The 19,281-nt window shown below is 42.0% G+C and overlaps 1 protein-coding gene across 1 annotated transcript in view; it reads right to left on the reverse strand.

Moving 5' to 3' along the window:
• The window catches only part of LOC135710125 (adenylate cyclase type 6), a 472,542-nt gene that overhangs the window by 71,836 nt on the left and 381,425 nt on the right, over positions 1-19,281 (reverse strand). The window contains exon 7 of the mRNA XM_065232613.1: positions 9,775-10,324. Coding sequence (XP_065088685.1) covers positions 9,775-10,324 — 550 coding nt within the window. The remainder of the gene's footprint in view (positions 1-9,774; positions 10,325-19,281) is intronic.

Consider the following 19,281-nt stretch of genomic DNA (forward strand, 5'->3'; position numbering starts at 1 on the left):
AGAGCGATAGAAGATAGGAGCAATCGACGTCACCGTTGAGTAATTTAACGACAATCGTAGCTTGTTATAATTTTCGTCTTCGATCAAGCGTTTCAAGACCAAGCATACGGCATCTAGCGAGATACACTGAAAGGTTAGACGGACCACGCCATGAAGGATTCCTGAGGGCAAGCCGTATGAACCTATTTTGGACTCGTTCAATTCTTCGGTTCCATGTAGCGTCGTTTGGAGCCCATACGAGTAAAGTGTTTTCTATATAGCGCTTTGAGACAGTGTGGATCCGTGAAGTCCTTGGCAATTTAGGAGATAATGCCTAGTTGACGGTTTACCTTGGAAATAATCGATGCGTAATGGGAATGACAGGAGAGCTTCGAATCTAACATAACACCAGATCGGTCACATGTTTCACCCTATCAAGCACAGTATCATCGATGTAGTATTGATAAGTAAGTATTCATTTTGCGATGCTGATGACAAGTTTATTAAAGCGACACCAGTGAACAAACACGTTGAGCAAAATTTGCAGGTACAATCCTCGATGTAGCGTACCACCACATATATCTTTAGATCATCAGCATATATGAGCTTGCATCTATAGCCAAGTGAAGATGCAACGTCATTTAAAAATATGACAAATAGTAACGGCCCCAAATTGCTTCCTTGTGGGACCCCTGACATGCTAGCAAATGGCGATGAAACACAAGATCCATTCTTAATACACAGCACCCTGCCAGTCAGATGCGATGAAAACCATGACACCAGTCTATTCGAGGCTCCCAATCGTGATAATTTCCTAAGTAACATTGTGTGATCGATTTTGTCGAAAGCCGGCCTCAGGTCCGTTCCCTAGCCGTAAAACAGGTGGTAGTTAGATCCAACAAACCTGTAGCTACGGACCTGCCGGGAATGAATCCGTGTTGATCGGTCGAGATGTGGGTCATTGTAGCACGCAGAATATGATCGCTGACGATGATCTCGAATATCTTCGAAGCGGCAGAAAGGCTGGTTATCCCACGGTAGTTTCTGACATCTGGCCGGTCACCGCTTTTGTGCACAGGACATGTAAGACAGTTTCCAGCTCATGGGAAATTGTCCTTGCTCGAACGAGTGGTTGAAAATGAAGGCTAACGGCTCAGCTACTGCATTTGCAGAGCGACGGAGAGCAACAGCAGGAATTCCATCCGGGCCAGAAGCAAATGAACTCGTCAACTTTTTTGACGCACCGATAATCATTGCAGGCAACATTTCGAACGTGTCCAGATCAACTGCATCCCGCGATATGTTTGACGCAGCCAGTTCGGCCTCGGCGTCGGATGATGACTCGGATTGGAAGACGGATGCTAAAAGAGTCGCGAAGAAATCGCATGCTTCTGCTTCACTCTTGGAGTCTCTGCCGTCATAGACCACATTGGGCGGAATTGACGGATTTTGGATCCTGGAGTAAACCAAACTGCATTCAACTTTCGGTAGTCATCACTCGCTCGTTTGAAGTTAGCTTTTGTAAATGAGGATTTATGGGCCCGCAAACACGTTCAAGTTTTGGCGAGACTGGTTTTCTCTTTAAAGGTACGTTTGTGTTCAACCATTGACGGATGATTTGGCAGAAATCTGAGACCTTTTCATGGATATCCACACTGTCGTAGACACAATTCCAGTCAGACAGATGAACAAAAAGTCCGTCGAAATCGATTTTGCGGTAGTTGAATGCATTCGGCTGGAACATTAATGCGAATGCTGAGTGGGGGGTGATGAAGATCTATTGGCAGCACAGATTCCTCGACATCATAAAGCACAGCACAACTGGTCTCAGGTGCGAAAACCAAATCGAGACCTAAATTATTCAGCTGTACGTTAACTTGATTCAGGTTCAAGAAGTCCATACCATCCATTAAAGCTATACCCACCGGAGTCAAAAGTGTCGAATTTTGTAGCCAAATGGCATTTTCATCTGTTGACCAATCCAAACGAGGCTGATTGTAATCGCCACACATGAAGAAAGTGTCATCCTAAGAAGCATTTTCACAGAGTTCCCTAACGGTGGCAATGTGTTCTTCAATCAGATCGATTTTACGGCTATCCGGTGGAATGTAGATTACACATCAGAAGTCGACGGCCTCGAATCTTAGCAGAAACACACACCTGCTCTAGCCTTCTGCTGTTGTGCATGTCAATGCGTGCGCTACCATGCCGTGTGGCAACAGCTATAAGCACACCACCAAAGCTACGCTGGTAGTCACATTTTGACTGTACTTTATATTTTATTTCTTTCATGCAATTATCGTAAATAATAATTATTCAATAATAGCTAATTCAGCCATATATTTACCTAAAGAGAACTGAATCGTACTGGATCGTTTTTGCTTACTGAGCAGAAAATCATGATTTTAACCCCAAGCTTTTCCACAGCACAATATATCGCCGCCGTTATTTTTTTTATTTGAGATTTACCATCAACCTCGGAAACTATTTACATTATCGCATGTTTCAGTCGTTCGTTACATACCAAACGAAAACATAGTCAGGCTTTGTCGCAGAGCGTTATAGTTCTGAGATGATCGTATTCTGGAGGAATCGTTTTTGCTTACTGAGCAAAAAATCATGGGCTTCAATCCCAAGCTCTCCATCATGACTTTTAAAATGCATAATCACTAAACAAAATGCAGATTTTCTTTCCAAAGTCGACTGTTAAATGAGCAACACATAAACAATATATATATTTTGGTTTGCATCGTCAACTTGAGGCGAATCCTAACCGAATACCCCACCCGGACCTCCAACTACACACTTATATTTTTTTCGCCGAGATGGGCACCACCGAGCAGCTCGGCATTTAATTTTGCTGGATCTCAGTGAACAACTTGCCGAGATTCAGCCAACAAACGGGAATTTTGCCGAGATCTCAGCTAACAAACATATTTTTTGCTGGGTTTCCAGCAAAATAAAATGCCGAGCTGCTCGGTGGTGCCCATCTCGGCAAAAAAATCTTAGTGTGTACGTAGCACTTATGAGGGTGTCGCTAAGTCGGTGGCCTCTCGTGAAGCAAGTAATACATCAACATTTCCATCCCTATCCCTAGTTATGGTAAAGATGGGTGTGGCCAGGAATAGTGACAGCCATGCTTCTGAAATTCTTGTTTAGATTGGAATCAATGTTTACTCCCCAGCATTATTCCTGAAACTAGTCTGACTGAGAATTTCAAAAGAGCCGTGAGTGTCACTAGTACCCAATCTACGAAGTACAGGGTGCGTGACGAATTTTTGCAGTAAATTTCAAATAGTAATTTCTCATGCTTGTGCATCTTGATTTAGATATATTTGGCAGCACTGGATAGCTTATACTGTTAGTTGTAAGATTTAAACAAACAATGTTGAGTAAACGTAAAGATGTCGAAACAAGAGAGCAATCTGTCAGCCGTTGTCGCTTTGTTGCGCGCCGGAGTATGCATGAAAGAAATAATTCGGTCGGTAAATGTGTCTGAAAGAACAGTGTATAATATTAAAAAAAGGCTTGGGAAAGTGATAAGACGGAGCACCTGCTCATACTGCTAATAAAGCACAGAAATGACTTACGGAAAATATTTCGTAAATTTGGGAGGAAGAAATTTGGCCCCCAAGCAGTCCCGATATCAATCCGTTGGATTATGTTGTATAGGACGTCGTCCAACGGGATACCAATAGAACCCCTCACACCACACTTAAGTCGCTAAAAGCTAAAACCAAGGCAGTGATGACATCTATGGATCGAAACATTTTAAAACGTACATACTGCAGTTTCCGGAAGCGTCTAACTACAGTCGTCGAAAGGGAAGGCAATTTTTTTGAATAAATTTACTTACAACTTCCATATGTTGCGAAAGAAAATAAATCGCACAAAATTCATTGCTAGAATAACTAACTGGTGTATTTTTTCTCAAATATGCCATTTACTGCAAAAATTCGTCACGCACCCTGTAGTTATCATAACAACGCTAATGCTAATAAAGGCTGACTAAAAGTAAATTGGTACGCACAAAAAGACCTGTAATTCGAAATTCGATAAGTTCAAAAGGCAATTAAAGGGTGTGCCACATCAAATTGCATCACGAAAAAAACGTTGCAGAGAATTACCCATTGGGTATTTTCTCTTGAAGCAGGTAGCAAACAATCTTATCAGCGACTCAAAAAACTTAGATTCAACCCCACCGAGGTAATCCCACGGTAGTTTTCCACATTGCGCATTCTTCGATGTAAACTTGGGATGTCATCATCGTCGAGGATGTGACAAATGGTTCCGTTCTCAGGCCGCAACTGCAAATCGATTTCCAAATCATGGCCTTCTTCGCGAACTTTTCGGCAAACACGAACTTGAACCTTCCCGACACATCCCCACGTCCAGTAGCGACGTAAAACTTTTGACCGGGAAGCTGCTTAAAATCGAGTTTGACGTATGTTTCGTCATCGATAAACGTGCAGCCCTTGTGTTTCGTCAAAACACGGTCGTACAAGAGCTTTGCTCGCTTTTTGGCCACGGAATTCTGCTTCGGTTCAGATGTTTACTGGCTTTGTACGACTTGTATCCTTCCCTGGAAAAGATGTTCCGCACCATTTGAAAGTTGGCGTTGTACCTTCTGGCCACATTTCGGATCGAAAGATCGGGGTTGGCATTAACACACCTCAACACCTTGCTGCGCAGCTGACGATCCCTGGTTCCAGTTTTTTCGTAACTCTGCTGATTCCGTTCCACACTCAGGGTTTCCTTGTAATTTTTGAGCACTCGACAAACTGTTGTTTTCGGCATCTTCAGTACCTACTTTAGCCAGCTTGGAACCGGGCCACTCCGGATTTTCCAGATGTTTGTGCACAATATTTTTTCTTCTTTCGAGTTCCATTTGTAACGAATGCTTTTGTCCTCGCAACCAACAGCAGCTTACGCGCCCCTCTCCGAGGGAGAGGCTGCTGAGGCGTTTCTTACACACGGCTGAGACTCGTAATCTAGGGCGAGTTGGTAGGTTTTTCAAACATCCGATCTCATTTTAACTTTCCCAAACAAGCGGCATTCAATCCCAAAATTCTTCACAACAATCTTGAATTCAAACCCGAAAAAGTGGAGATGCAATCATGATGCAATCAGATCAAAAAAACTATGCGAAAACCGATCAACAATCTCTGTGGAATCATCAACCAAAATAATCAAGGCTAGATTTGTGTTAGAGAGCATTGGAGCATTTGTATTCAAAATTTACACTGGTTTGAACATTTTCGTTCAACATTTACTAGCCTACTCTAACTCCTTAGGCTCCTGGAGCACTTTATAATCTTCGTTATTAATCCTAGGTATTCTAAAAAAGAGACAATGGTTTGGTCTGACCTTATTGGTTCGGCGACATACTCTCTTCGGTGGGTGGCAGAATACTCCAACGGTGATAGGCGAAGGATGCAAGCTTCAACGAATCATGCTGCTAACACAGTGAGGCTACATGCGCGTGTGATTACGCCGATCCCTTTCACACGCAGCGAGGACACGCACACAGTCCAACGGCACCGCCGACGATTCTTCACTAAAACTGGTAGATGGCGCACACAGTCTGAGTGCGATGTTTTTATTGTAACGTAACGGCGAGTCGTGGTTTCTAATCACGGTCACGTGGGGGAGCTGCACTCGTTGGTGGAACGGACTGTCTCGGCTGAGGCGTTAGCTTCCGATAGTAGCTTTTTCTGGCCCCCTTGGTGGGAGGTGGGCGAACGTTCCTAGGGTGAATCGGGGATAACTAACGATCGACCCGTGAACCGCTTTTCCAGCCGGAAAAGATCCAATTTCGCACGTGTTCCGTCCAAGTAGTACACTCACCACGGAAATGCGGCTCCGCATAAACTCTCACGTCGAGCAGTGGAATGTGCTGTTCAACGGAACAAAATTACCATCATTACAAACCAAACCTAATTTTAAGTATGGTGGCTTACCTAAAGGCTACTTTATTACACTTTAGCCTTCCTAAGGGTGAAGTGGGCAGAATACTTGTAATATCTGCGATATTTTGGCCTAATTTAAAGACTAAATTATTGGTCAAAAGTATCAATAATGGACTTTTAGTTAAGCTCACTTTAAGTGCTGATTAACACGTAAAGGGGGAGGTAGCTCATCGATTCTTCCGGTTTGCCTCCTAGCATCGTGCTATAAGGTACCAGGTGATAACCAGGGTAGTTGATCGATAGCTCGATGACGTCATTTCGTTGGCGTCTGCAATGGGAAATTCTCATAGCAGGCGTTGACGATGGGACGTTGTCGAGTTGTTGAATAGCAACTATCGTGGTAACTCACCGATTACCTGTCGATCTGCCAAATTTGGAAAGACATCTGCATTGAATTGTCTCATATAATAATATTCCGCCCACCATATCACAAGAAATTGCGAGTAGCTGAGTGGAATGGAGATAAGTTAAGCATTGGGTACAGAACCAAGTCTCCCCTGGGTGGTGCAAGAAGATGAGCGCAATAGAATCATCAAGTTGCCATAAGGCACGGAATGAGACTATTGCATGGCTGGGTAGTCAAAGTCTTCCATTTGTTAGTCATTTCAGGTGGATTAGAACAGGTTTAGGTTTAGGGTGGGCGTTGGCCAGATTTGGATTTTTCAGATATAATCCTAAATAGGACCTAGATTATTTAATACACTAGTAACCTCAACTTCTGTCACAATGTTTCATTGTGACTAATCAACACTCAATGGTTAAAATATCAAATTTGCGGTAAATTTGAAAAAAGGGAACATGGAGTGTAGAGCGCACTGCCCACTGGACGATTCTGAAACCTGACCAAGTGAGTGGGTTACGGGTTTATTTGATTGTACGTCATTTCCAAGTTATATATAGATACATTCATACCATTGGCATTTTGTATTTGAGATAAGACAGAGACAGGATGCGGAGGGCCCGCTTAGGGGGAGCGTAACCCATGTTATGGCTTCCATTTATTAAATAGTTCAGATAGGCTGGAAATGATAGGTTCATGGTGAGAAAATGTACCATATGGTGCCCGTTCACTGAACAAAATTAGATTCAAATCGTCAGGCCCTGCCCTGGAATAAGGGGATTGACGATGATTTGTCAAGTTTCATTTTGCATTTGCATATAATTGTAAGTTTAGGTTTGCTATTGTAATTGTAAGATAGATAGTTTGCCTCAATTGAAACATTGACTTGTATAAACTTGACGAATCATACCTCTTAAATAGTAGTAGTTACAGTGCCGCATTATCTAACAACCACTGCCTGAAACTAATGTTGGAGGGGTCGGCAGGGCTGATTACGGATCAAAACCAACATAACTCTAACACTGAAATGATCCCGAAACTAACGCTCATTCATTGCACTTTGAGTCATAAAGTAGTTTTATTTATTTTCCTACTAATCTATCTACACACTCAGTTTTTACTACCGAGCTCGGTTGTGCGGGTCTCGGCGGGGAGGGTTCCGCTTGGATCTCGGCGGGAGTGACATTTTATTGAGGTCTCGGATAATGCCTTTTCTAATAATCTGCCTACGTTTCTTTTCTTTGTTATCTACTGTATCCCCTTTTTATTTTTCTGCTCTTCTTTCCTCTTCTCTTCTTTTGTTTTGTTTGTTTACATATAACTAATACTAATATCTCCTTGTTTTCTCTCTAATTCGTATACTATGTCCCACCATCACGATGAGAGATGAGCTACCGTACATGGTACACGCTCATATACACTCCCAAAATAGTATGCCGCAAGTAAGTATATCACAGAGGCAACTAAAGATCCAGAAACAAAAACCGATAACGCTGAACGGAAGATTGGTTTACAGTGGTCGACCAGGGTGCTGATAAATTACAAAATTACAATTACATCATTATTTCATACATCAGCTTAAATTACGTTGATCGATATTACATTTTTTTTTTGATGTGCACTACACCACCGGAGCCAGCAAAGTTCAACAATCCATCGTTGCTTATGCCTTTGTTGTCGTTTGGAACCAGTTTTGCGAGGTAGACGACGATTGTGCGTATTTCTCGCGTAACTTTTGAAAAGGGCCTAGCCTGAACAATACGTAAAGAGCAAATTGAAACATTGTACGTCGCGTGAATGTGGAACCTAAGTACTTTTTCGTAGTTTTTAGTTTTCGGATTTGAAAGATCGTCGGTTACAGTGGCCTGCTTACTGAGCAGAAAAACGCGGTCCCAGGTCCTTACATATCAAAGAGATTTATGGTAAAATCGTTTGTGTATCGTGTATTTTACGAAACTCGTTGTTGTCGTTGGTTCCGGGTTTGAATGGATACACAAATTTGAGCAACGGTATTATGTGATAGGAGGGGCTCGGTGGCCTTAGAGCAACCGTTTTTGCTTACTGAGCAGAACATCATGAGTCTAATCTCAGGCCCATCCACATTCAAGATTCGTCAATCGTTTTATTTGTTAGTATGACTACATGGTAATAACAGAAACTCGGTGATTAAAAAGGTGCTCGTCTGCCTAGTGGCAAACGTTTTTGCTTACACTGATTAACACGTGAAGCACTTTTCTTTTCTTAATAGCCACCACTGGCAAACAACTACTTTGGTCTAAGGTTCCAAAAGCAGCTCCGAGTGAGATGTGTGCCAATGCCCAGAAAAATTAAATGAGATCCTCTGATGGTCACTCGTTTTAAACTTTACTCTATTCAAGTGTAAACAAACCACTATCAAAGATTTTTGATTCCTAGCACGGCGCGTGAGGGGCGTAACAAAATTACTTTTAGTCAGCCTTTACTCCTATGCGACTAGACTACCATGCGTTGTGACCATGTTACAGTCGCTATAAATCTATGGAGACGCATGGTAGTCTAGTCGCATAGGAGTATTGATAAACTTGATAAGTTAAAAAAATATTTAACTCGTGAGATAATTTGGAACACTTACCAGCAAAATAAAAATTTATGTTGTCGCTAATTCAGGAAGGCATTGTTAAACTCCCCTCCCCTACCCACCTTTTACTACGCCTATGTAGCCATTACCATTTATGAATGAGTATTATTGTGTGGCAAGTACAATCATACTGTATATGCACAGGGAAGTCGAGGAAGCTTTGAACCCGAAAAATTCCTACATCGGACCGGGAATCGTACGCAGCCGCCTCCAGAATGGTCTTTCTTTATAGCTGCGTCTTAACCGACTGAGCTAAGGACCCCATTTATATAAAGTTACCCAAGTAAAAATTTCGATTTTGTGAAGATTCTGTAGACTACGATTTAGGCTTCTGGAATGCTTTAAATAAAATTTCCAATGTTACTTAGGAGTAAAGTTGGTATGTTCAAAACTAAGTCAAAACATAAACAAAAAAATCGAGCCCCAAGTCAGTTGTTGATTACTTGAAATCTGAATCACTATTCTTAGATGAACCAGCTCACTTCCATGTATCCAAATCATACATTCTCATCTAATCTTACCACACTCCATCCAACAGGTCGCTCGTGCTAAGAGCAGTAATTAATTGAACTGCCATCAATCCCGACTGACATGTACGTGCTCCCAGGGGAAATTTACTCCGCAGCGATAAGATAACATCACACAATGTCAATTGAGTTTAATTGAATTACCTGTTGCTTGCAACCCATCGTCGAACGGCACAAGAAGAGCTTTTATCTTAATGTTCACACCCGCATGACTTTCCTGCTCATTAGACGCACCCTTCTTCAACCTTTCTCCATCACCGATAGGATGACTTGCTCCTTCCTCGACAACGACAACTCATAGATTCTAGATTGCAATACAACAAGCAGTTATCAACTACTCACCTTGGTCCTTTCCTTCCTTTGCCGTCACCTTGCCGGGGATAATTTTTCAGCTCTTCCTGCCTCTTACTGCTTTCCACCTGATTGCCATCGTTATCACTGCCGGAATGGCTCCTTCGTTCCTTCCACAACCGGCCGATCGAATGATTAATCACACCAGAGTTAACATTATCATTATGGCCGGCACCTTTGAGAGCAGCACTTCCAACGGCAGCAGGAAGCAATTTGCTCCAGAAACTTTCACTTGCTCGAACTTTTCTCCCAACCCTTTCACTGATCCCACTTTCACTCACTGCAACCGACGGCGCTGTCCTTGTACTTCTGCTTTCCCCACCTCCACCGGAGTCACTCACATTGAACCTATTATCGTCGCCGGTGGCATAACTGCTGCTGTCTTTGTCGGGAAATGACTCGTTGAATACGGCTCCCGTTAGGAGACCAAGCGGAAACCGCTCTGCCGTAGGTGATAATCCCAAGGACGATGCTGCCGCTGATGACGATGATGATGATGTCGTCGACGTCGATGGCGATGATGATGACAAATTCCAGCCATCTGCGAGGGGGGTTAAAAAGAATAGAATAATTGATGAGATAAAGCTGATTCGATATGGCGCTGGTTATTGAATTAGGCGTGGATTGTAAAAGTTTATAACGTGATTACAGGGAAATGGATAAAGTTCCATGTGGGTTTTTAAGTAACTTTATTAAATAAACTCTTTCGGGTTTACGATGGCCTTTAGTAAAACTGGGAATCGCATTATTTGGAACAGTGCTATCGGTTGGAATGAAATCAGTGAATTTTAGTAGAGTTCTTATACTTTGAAGTTCTCCAAATTTATTTTTTGCTGTGTTGTTGCTTCTTCGATTTCCTTATGAATAAATTACTATACGGTTTATCGACTATTAAGTCGAGCTATTTTTGTAAAATTACGATTTATCCCAGGCTACTATTGTAGAAAATCATAGCTGATATAAATTAGATGGAACGCTTTGGAATGTTTTGGAAAAAAATGGGGCGCACGCCAAGGAATATTCAACTCTACACATCATATTTTGTGCCGAGTGTTTTAGCAGTGCCGGATGCTTAGCCAAGCGCTGTGCAGAACGTGCTGAAGTAAGCCATGAGGTTGGCAACCCTAAATTTATTATAATTTTTGTGATTGTTTATGATTATATCGGTTTTCTGGTTGGAGGAGTTAATAAAATGCTGAGGTAAGTATTTTTGATTTATAATTCAGAACTCAATTGAATCGTCTCTGCATTCTCTCGAATGTTGGCGGTCATCTTCCAGTCAAAGGGGTTTACCCGGAAGCTCGTCGACTGGAAATTATTACTCTAGGAGTGTTAAGACACATGCATCGTAGAAGGTCACAAATGATCAGAGAAGGTCGGAACGGGAGCAGTCAAGTTCATAAAGGATGCCAAGTAAGACCGACAAGTAATCGGAATTCGAGCAACAGTAGAAGAATTATTATCAAGATGAATAATCGAAAGTTTTTAAGCGTCAAGTTAACAAAACATTTATTTATATGTATCTTCATTAACCCTTTATCTGACCGCTGTCAAAAAACTTGGATCCAATATTCAATTACTTGCGCTTTAAAACTTCGGCTTCGTCGTTCTTCTGGTTCAGTTAGATTACCTTTGGAGAAACTCCCACTCTGCGTACTGCTCGAATATACCTTAATTTCATGCAGCGCTTAACGGAGCAATATCTAGCACAAAGGGAATCGTGACATGGTTGTAGATTACTTGAAGAGGCAACTTCGCCTTATTGGTATTTTGTTCCTCTTGCTGCTGCTACTTATGTAGATCAACACCGATTGCGAGTATCGTTTTCAGCCGACTGAATGTTGCGATTTCTGTACCTGCCTGATCAGACTATATAATTAAACAACTATAGATATAGGTATAGCTACGAAATCGGCTACGGCAGTGTTGCTGTTTTATATTAAATTGTTTGTGCTATAGTTAATAATGTGTGTCCTTACGTGCCGGACAGTTTGCCATGCTGTGTTTCGGCACAGTGTGCAGAGTTGATTACCCTTGGGCGCACGTTTGATCCAGTTTGGGAGACTGCTTTCGAGAACGTAATTTCATTTGAATAGCTTGTTTAACCAGGGCTTAAACAATCGTCACGTCGGTCAAGATTTGTAATGATAGCCTGAACAATGCGTAAAGAGCACATTGAAACATCGAACTTCGAGTGAAAGTGGAACTTAATGAAGGCCTAAGAGCTTTTTCGCAGCTTTTAGTTTTCGGATTTGAAAGATTGTCGATTGTGTAACCCTCGTCTAGGGTGACAATTAATAACCCACCCTTTTAACGTGTTTACCACGAGCGTGTGCCTTGTCTGTTATGATTTGTTTTTGTTTTGGTCGCACGCTCAGGAACAAACTCACCACTGCTTTATTTGTAAATATTTTAATTTGTTGTTTTCTTAGTAGATTTTATTCGCGTAGGCATGTTTTTAGGATTAAAATGTAGTGAAAAAATTATCGATTTAAATTGTCTCGCGTTAAGTATAAAATTAGGTCCCGTTTCTCCTCCCGCGCTGCAATAGGAGGCGAAAAACATAAGCAGCATGACATTCGAGCGCGGTTGCAGGAGAACGATGGCGGTTGTTGGATTGAACGAGATTGTCAGGGAGTATGAACGAGCAAGTTACGAACCACGGTTGGAATACGACTCGTTTTATTTGCCCCGTCCGTTTAAGTGAAAACGTGAAGTTGAAGTGCCGTTTTCATGGCGTGTGTCCGCTGGAGGGATAATTCCCAGCATTGTCGCGTGGAAGTGACGTCGTCTCCGCGAAAAGTGCCGTGGTTCGTGAGCTGCAATAGTGAAGGGTGTCGGATCGCCGCCAAGGGAAGCTAAGCGCAAAGGATTCTTTCGCTTCCCGGCTAACCACCAAGGATCCCCGAACACCCACCGTCCTCACTGCGGTGGCTCAGCCGGTAGAGCCAGTCTCGCCACCGCAGTTAAGAGTCAAGGAGAGACGAAGCAGGCCGAACCAAAGAGGGTTCGCCAGGGTAGTGCACTGCGGAGACTACCGGGACCATCTAGGCGAGTAGTTGGTCCGGTGATTCGTCACCATCGTCGCCGGGGGGGGGGGGGTTCCGATAAAGGAGCCTTGCTCATCCCCCCGCTAAACGCCAAGGACCGCTGCTACGCAGCTAAAGTGAAATAGGAGACGCTCGGCGCAGACCGTGTCTGGAGCCGACGTGAACAAGCCGCAACCGCCACCGCTATCGTCTAAGGGCCCTACCGTGTGTCACCGAGAATCAGCGAGGAGAAAGGGAAGGTTAAATTATCAATAGACGTCTTAAATTTCAAATTTCTTTCTTTTTTTGTTCATCAATCCATCCAAATCCGAACGTCTTTGGGGGAAGTACTCTGCTCGTAGCCGCCCGCCGGGGTAAATCGGGCCAGTTATAGGCTGGCAGGTAAGCCGCAACTTACAATTGCAGTGGTTTGCTTACTGAGCAGAAAACGCGGTCCCAGGTCCTTTCACATTAAAGAGGTTAATTGTCAAATCGCTTGATTATCGTGTATTTTACGAAACTTATCTTTGTCGTTGTCTTCGATGCCGGGTTTGAATGGTTAGAACAACTCGAGTAACGGTATGGTGTGATACGAGGGACTCAGTGGCCTTAGACCGACCGTTTTTGCTTACTGAGCAGAGCATCATGAGTCTAATCTTAGGTCAATCCACATTCAAGATTCGTCAAACGTTGTATTTGTTAATATGACTTCTTGGTAATAACAGTAGCTCGATGATTAAAAAGGAGCTCGTTTGCCTAGTGGCACACGTTTTTGCTTACTGAACAGAAGACCGTGGGTTCAATCGCAAGCTCCTTCGAGTTATATGATCGTTGGGACATCAATTCAGCTCAACCATGCTGAAACCCCAACCCTCTTACCCAATATCACAGTAATTCTTCATGGGTGTGTTGTAGGCAGAGGCATTATAGGCTTCAAAGCGAGTGTCACGTGAACACATTCCTACCCATCACTTTAATGACCTGCGTTCGGGTACAGCCGGCGCTGGTATTGCCTAGTTTGAGATCACCAGTTTTTACACTTTGTGTATGATTGCTGGTCCCAAACATCGTCTATTAGTTATCTGTGTAATTACAGCTGATCTGGCAATAACAGAATAGCAGAATAAAGACTGGACTCGGAAAAAATGCGACACTTTGTTTTGGGTGTAACTTTTTATCGCGTGGGTCAAGTAGCTTTCAAGATGCATTCGAAACAAGAAGAGCTACGCCAGCAAATCTTGGGCGCGGTGATCGATAATCCTGGTCAGTCGCACAGAAGGATCGGCAAAAGGCTTGGAATCAACCATTCCACCGTATCCCGCGTTGTGAAGATGTTCCAGGAGACGAAGACCATCGAGCGGCGCGCCGAAAACCGAAAACGGAATACCCAGAGAAGGCGTGGAAGATAAGGCAGTACTTTAAGAATAACCCGAACCTTTCCACCCGAGACGTGGCCAAAAAGGTCAATTCGTCGAAGTGGTTCGTCCAGCAGACCATGAAGCGGGCTGACAAGCAAAACACGGTGGCCAAATTGCGTGCGCGGAAGCTGTACCGTGAGTGGCTCGTCAAGCCAGGGTGTCTCGTCACGGACGACGAGACATACATCAAGGCGGACACCAAATAAATCTCCGGCCTCGAGTTTTTTGTCGGTACGTCCCGCATGGAGGTTCCGGAAAAGTTCCGCAAGAGAAAGATGGACAAATTCGTGAAGAAGTACCGGTTGTGGCAGGCGATCTGCGAGTGCGGACGGTATAGCAAGCCGTTCGTTACAACCGGCACCACAAACGGGCAGATTTATCGAGAGGAATGCTTGCAGAAGCGCTTACTGCCCTTCCTCCGCTCTCACCGTGGTCCCACGCTGTTCTGGCCGGATCTCGCTTCGTGCCATTACGCCAAGCCTGTAATGGATCGGTACGAAGCGAAGGGCGTTAATGTGGTCCCGAAGGAGGCGAACCCGCCAAATACACCAGAACTTCGTCCGATCGAAAAGTTTTGGGCGAAAATGATGAAGAAGTTGAAGAAAAGCGGAAAAACATTCCAAACCGATGAAGCTTTGAAGAAAAACTGGGAGAAATTGTGTTAGGAAGATGGACAAAGCCTCGTCCAAGATCTCATGAGCAGTGTTAAGAGAAATGTACGAGCATTCAGCTTGGGGGAGGAAATTCAATAAATAAATTATGTCAAATATAGCCAATATATAGTTATTTAATCCCTGAAAATTTGAGAAGTATCCGATTTCAAATGAATTTTTGGTGATCATTTTTGTGTGTCTCATTTTTTTCGAGTCCAGTCTTTAGAATAGGCGGTCAATCATGCTCATGCTAATGCTCATTACTGACTCAAAAGAGGGGATCAAGTATCCTCACCTAAATCAGAATTATATTCTTTTATTTTGGAGAGCAAAAGAGATGATCTTTTCTCATAATAGGGTTACGGGTCAGCCTAACCCCTCACTTCGGCCTATCAAGCAAATAATTCATTCATTCAGCAATAATACATAAAAGTAATGAAAAACTAATACCGGTGGTGTAGTGGTAAGCGTGACTGCTTTCTCACCCCAATGGGTCTGGATTCAATCCCAGCCTAGATCGGTGGGCTTTTTCAGAGGCATAAAATTCTCTGGTCACGTCTTCCTTCGGAAGGGAAGTGTTGCTCCCGGCCCATGTTGTGTTTAAATGGGTGCGATATCCTACGCAGGTATGCAAGCTGCCTTCCTGCACATTCGATTGCCGTCATAATTTATTTTTACACGTAACGGAATCTATCTTTGACATAAAATATGAGACGTTAACAAACATGTCATGTAATTTTAAGCTGGGACGGGACTTGACAATTGGGTAGCGATTTTGAGCCAATTTGCTGTCAAATCCGAGCCAGTTGCTGATTGGTCGATTTGACAGTAGCAATCGTGGAATAAAAAGGACAGAGGGATCATATCAATCTGCCTGGCAGTGATGCCGGAATCAATGTTGGCGTCAATGGCGTTGTTAATTGTTTATATTTGCGAAAGGAAAGTTGGAAAATAGGGTCCACGGCGTGCTTTGTGCGATAGATATTCTTGTTTGTTTATGGTTGTTTTTATTGTGTAAAACAAAATCCGAATCAAATTAAGATTAAAATAGAAAATTCATTTTGCAATCCTGGCATCATTGGTCAACCCTGTCAAACCTCATGCACTTATTTTCGATGGGCATTAATCAAAAACATTAAGAAGAGTGAGAAGCTGGATTGTCAAGTCCCGTCCCAGATTTTAAGTGCTCCGAGACTTAAAATTTCGTTGCTCGACGAAAGTTACATTTGATTGAGCTATATTTCGTGTCTGTTATGACTCAAATTTATGTCAAAATTGACGCTCGTAAATGTCACTCTCAGAGCACCTAAATTTACACAATTTTATCTAAATGTGTAGTATTCCTCAATTGGTTTTAGTATCGGAGTATTGTCTGGATTCATCTCCTTGGGAACCACTGTGGTGCCATTTTCGCTGCACCACTGTTTGGTGGAATTCGAGTAGTGGTAGCTTGCTCATGCTGCTCCTGAAAAGGCAATAGCCTCTTCCGTAGGCTCTCCTTCTGGTAAATTTGCTAATTCATGGTCTCTATTTCGCTTTTCAGCCCACTGCAGATTGCTTGCCAGGCAAGGAACTTTCTGGGGAATTTCAACAATTTTTTAATTTTACCTTCTTCCTGGGTACTCTTCCGGTCAACCGAGGTACAACATTCCTGCAAAGGAATTTGATCGAAAACTGCCAGGACCGGATAGACCGGGATTTTCGTTTCGAGCGTACATGATCGAATCGTGACGTGCTTGCTCCGGTGAAGCCATGATGTAAACAAATGATCTTATCCTGACAACCTATGCCTATTGTGAGTCGATACACTCTTAACTTGACTTAGTGAAATTTTGAAATTTTTTGCTCAAAAAACGCCTTAATGGCTGCGTCTTCAAGGTGAAAGCGAATCGGATTAGAAAGACTAACTTCGACAGTGAGCATGCATAAGGGCGAATACGCGATGATTAATTCTCTTCATCGATTTTCTCTTTGCATTGCTACAGCTAAGCGAAACAGTTTTCTGGAATTTTATCAATGCAGAGTAATAACAGGTTGAATTGGCTATCAAAAGCAACAGCAAACGCACCGAGAAACGTTAAATCTAGCGAGTTATTAACAAAAGAGAAAATCGACGAAGAGAATCGATCATCGCGTATAGGCCCTTATGCATGCTCACTGTCGGAATATTTTTGTCAAAGATGACTTCTAAATTCATTCACCTTTCCATGCGTACCGTCGGATTTAATAAAGAGTCACAAATTGTTGAGATATTGTTTAAAATCTAACACTGCTTCTTGATTCTAAATTCGTTCTACGAGTTTCAATTCCGTCCTAACGCATTGAAACGCCATTAGATTTTCTTCGTCCTACGGATAAACGTAGAAAAAGAGGATTCGCTAGGAGTGCTTCTTTTGTTTTGAGAACAATGAGCGTAAATATTCATATAATGCGCTCTAACTGGATTTATGTTGTAGCTAATGAACCTACGCATCAGAACAAACCTATTATTGATTTGTGCATGGTGCAATCATTGATATTATTGATCTTTTCTGATCGATAGAACGGAAATGGGCGATTACGACAAAGTAGTGCTCTACCCTACCTGTAAACCACTTTTTGGTAAAGCAATTCCAAGCATTCGATTTCGTTTTCCTAAGCAATCAACTGGCGTTTACATGAATCGGTGCGTAAGCATGCTCCAGGTTGAAGAACAATGTGATTTGGAACGCTCGCACAAAACAGATAAGCGAAAAAAGCCACACACTGAAAAAAGATTTCACTTAGTTTTTATTAGAAACGCACATAGTATTTTTTCAATAGCAAAAATAATGATTGTTATCTGAATATCACAAGGCGTAAGAAATTCGATATGAGAAATCATTTAGATTTAATTTGACACATAAGATTCATGTGGTGCAATTTCCAATTATTGCATCACATTAAAGTTATGTGAAATTCACATGGATATTTTCCACTGGCTGTGTGATTTATTTATTGAGTGCACGACGTTGCGATCCATGAATGAATTAGCAAGAACAACCATCAGCACCGTCAGCAGGATCAAGCTCGCACGTGACGTTTTTCATTCGCAATAATTGATGTATAATGTAAGATATCTTTTGGTATTTCAATTCGAAATATTTTGCGAAAATGATCGATAATTGAAAACGGACGCTTTTCGGCAATGTCATCTATGCGTTATCGCAAGGACTCCATTATGAAAGTGCTTGAAAATAAATAGTAGAAATATTTCTAAATTGAGAGTATTTATAAGTCGTGTTGGAAACGCGTGTATTTGTGAAATAATAAAAACAATTCAAGTGTGTCTGTATGTGTAAGCTAATTTAAGAATACTCTGTGTAAGTTTCAGCCTATTTGATGGAGATTTTCTGATACATCTGGATATTTTCAATGATAAATGGAACTATTTTAGAAATCACCCACCTTTGCCATTGCTAAATGAAATATTTTTCAAATCAAAAGGTTCCTCAACTTTTACATGTTGTTTCACAAGTTCACACACAATGATGAAGGTATTCTGTTATATCTTAGCATTTTTAAAGATAACTAGATAAATTGACCTAGGGGAAATGACGGCTTCGGCATGACAGACTATTTTCGGCAACCCAAATTGAAACGCTAATTTCACTGGATCTTCTTGCGAAAACACTTCGCTGAATGCATTTAAACGATTCTTTAGGCTTTTAACTTCAATTTGATTATATTTTTACCACTGAGAAAAACAATCTAGCAAGGTTTTCTTGAAATGAAACACACGCTCTACAAAATGCTTCTGATTTCGAGTTGCCGATGAAAGCACAGCTGTTTAACACGCAACTCAAATAGAAAGGTTGCCGAATAAAAAGATGTTGCCCACAATAGTCGCTCTCACTAGAGAATATTGGAGCTTTGTAAAAGCGTTACAATACAGTTTTTGACAATTCTTTAGGCTGAAATTGTTGGAGCAGCTAGCAGCAAAAGATTGTAAGCAAACCAATACTGCAATTGTGTGCGTTCCTTAGAGAAAAAGACTATAGAAAGATGGTCGCTACTTAGATTGCCGAGAATACGTAAATTCCACTATATCTTCAAATATTTTAGAAGTCATCCACCTTTGCCATTGATCATACAATATTTTTGAAACCAATTTGATCTTCAAATTTAACAAGTTGTTTCACAAGTATTTGAGTATGTTTTGTAAAAATTTCAGCCTTTTTGATGAAGTTATTCTGATATATCCGGATATTTTTAAAGATAATTAGATAAATTATAAATCAAATTGATCCTGAGTGGCGCCAGTTGTCTAGTGGTAAACGTGATCATCTCTCACCCCAGCAGGCCTAGGTTCAATCCCAGTTGACGCCACCGGGATGTTCTGATATATCTTGGTATTTTTAAAGATTATCAGATAATTCC

The sequence above is a fragment of the Ochlerotatus camptorhynchus genome, unplaced genomic scaffold (assembly GCF_037179485.1).
Source record: "Ochlerotatus camptorhynchus isolate MF236.1 unplaced genomic scaffold, CSIRO-AGI_Acam_v1.1 ptg000370l, whole genome shotgun sequence".
Taxonomy (NCBI): domain Eukaryota; kingdom Metazoa; phylum Arthropoda; class Insecta; order Diptera; family Culicidae; genus Ochlerotatus; species Ochlerotatus camptorhynchus.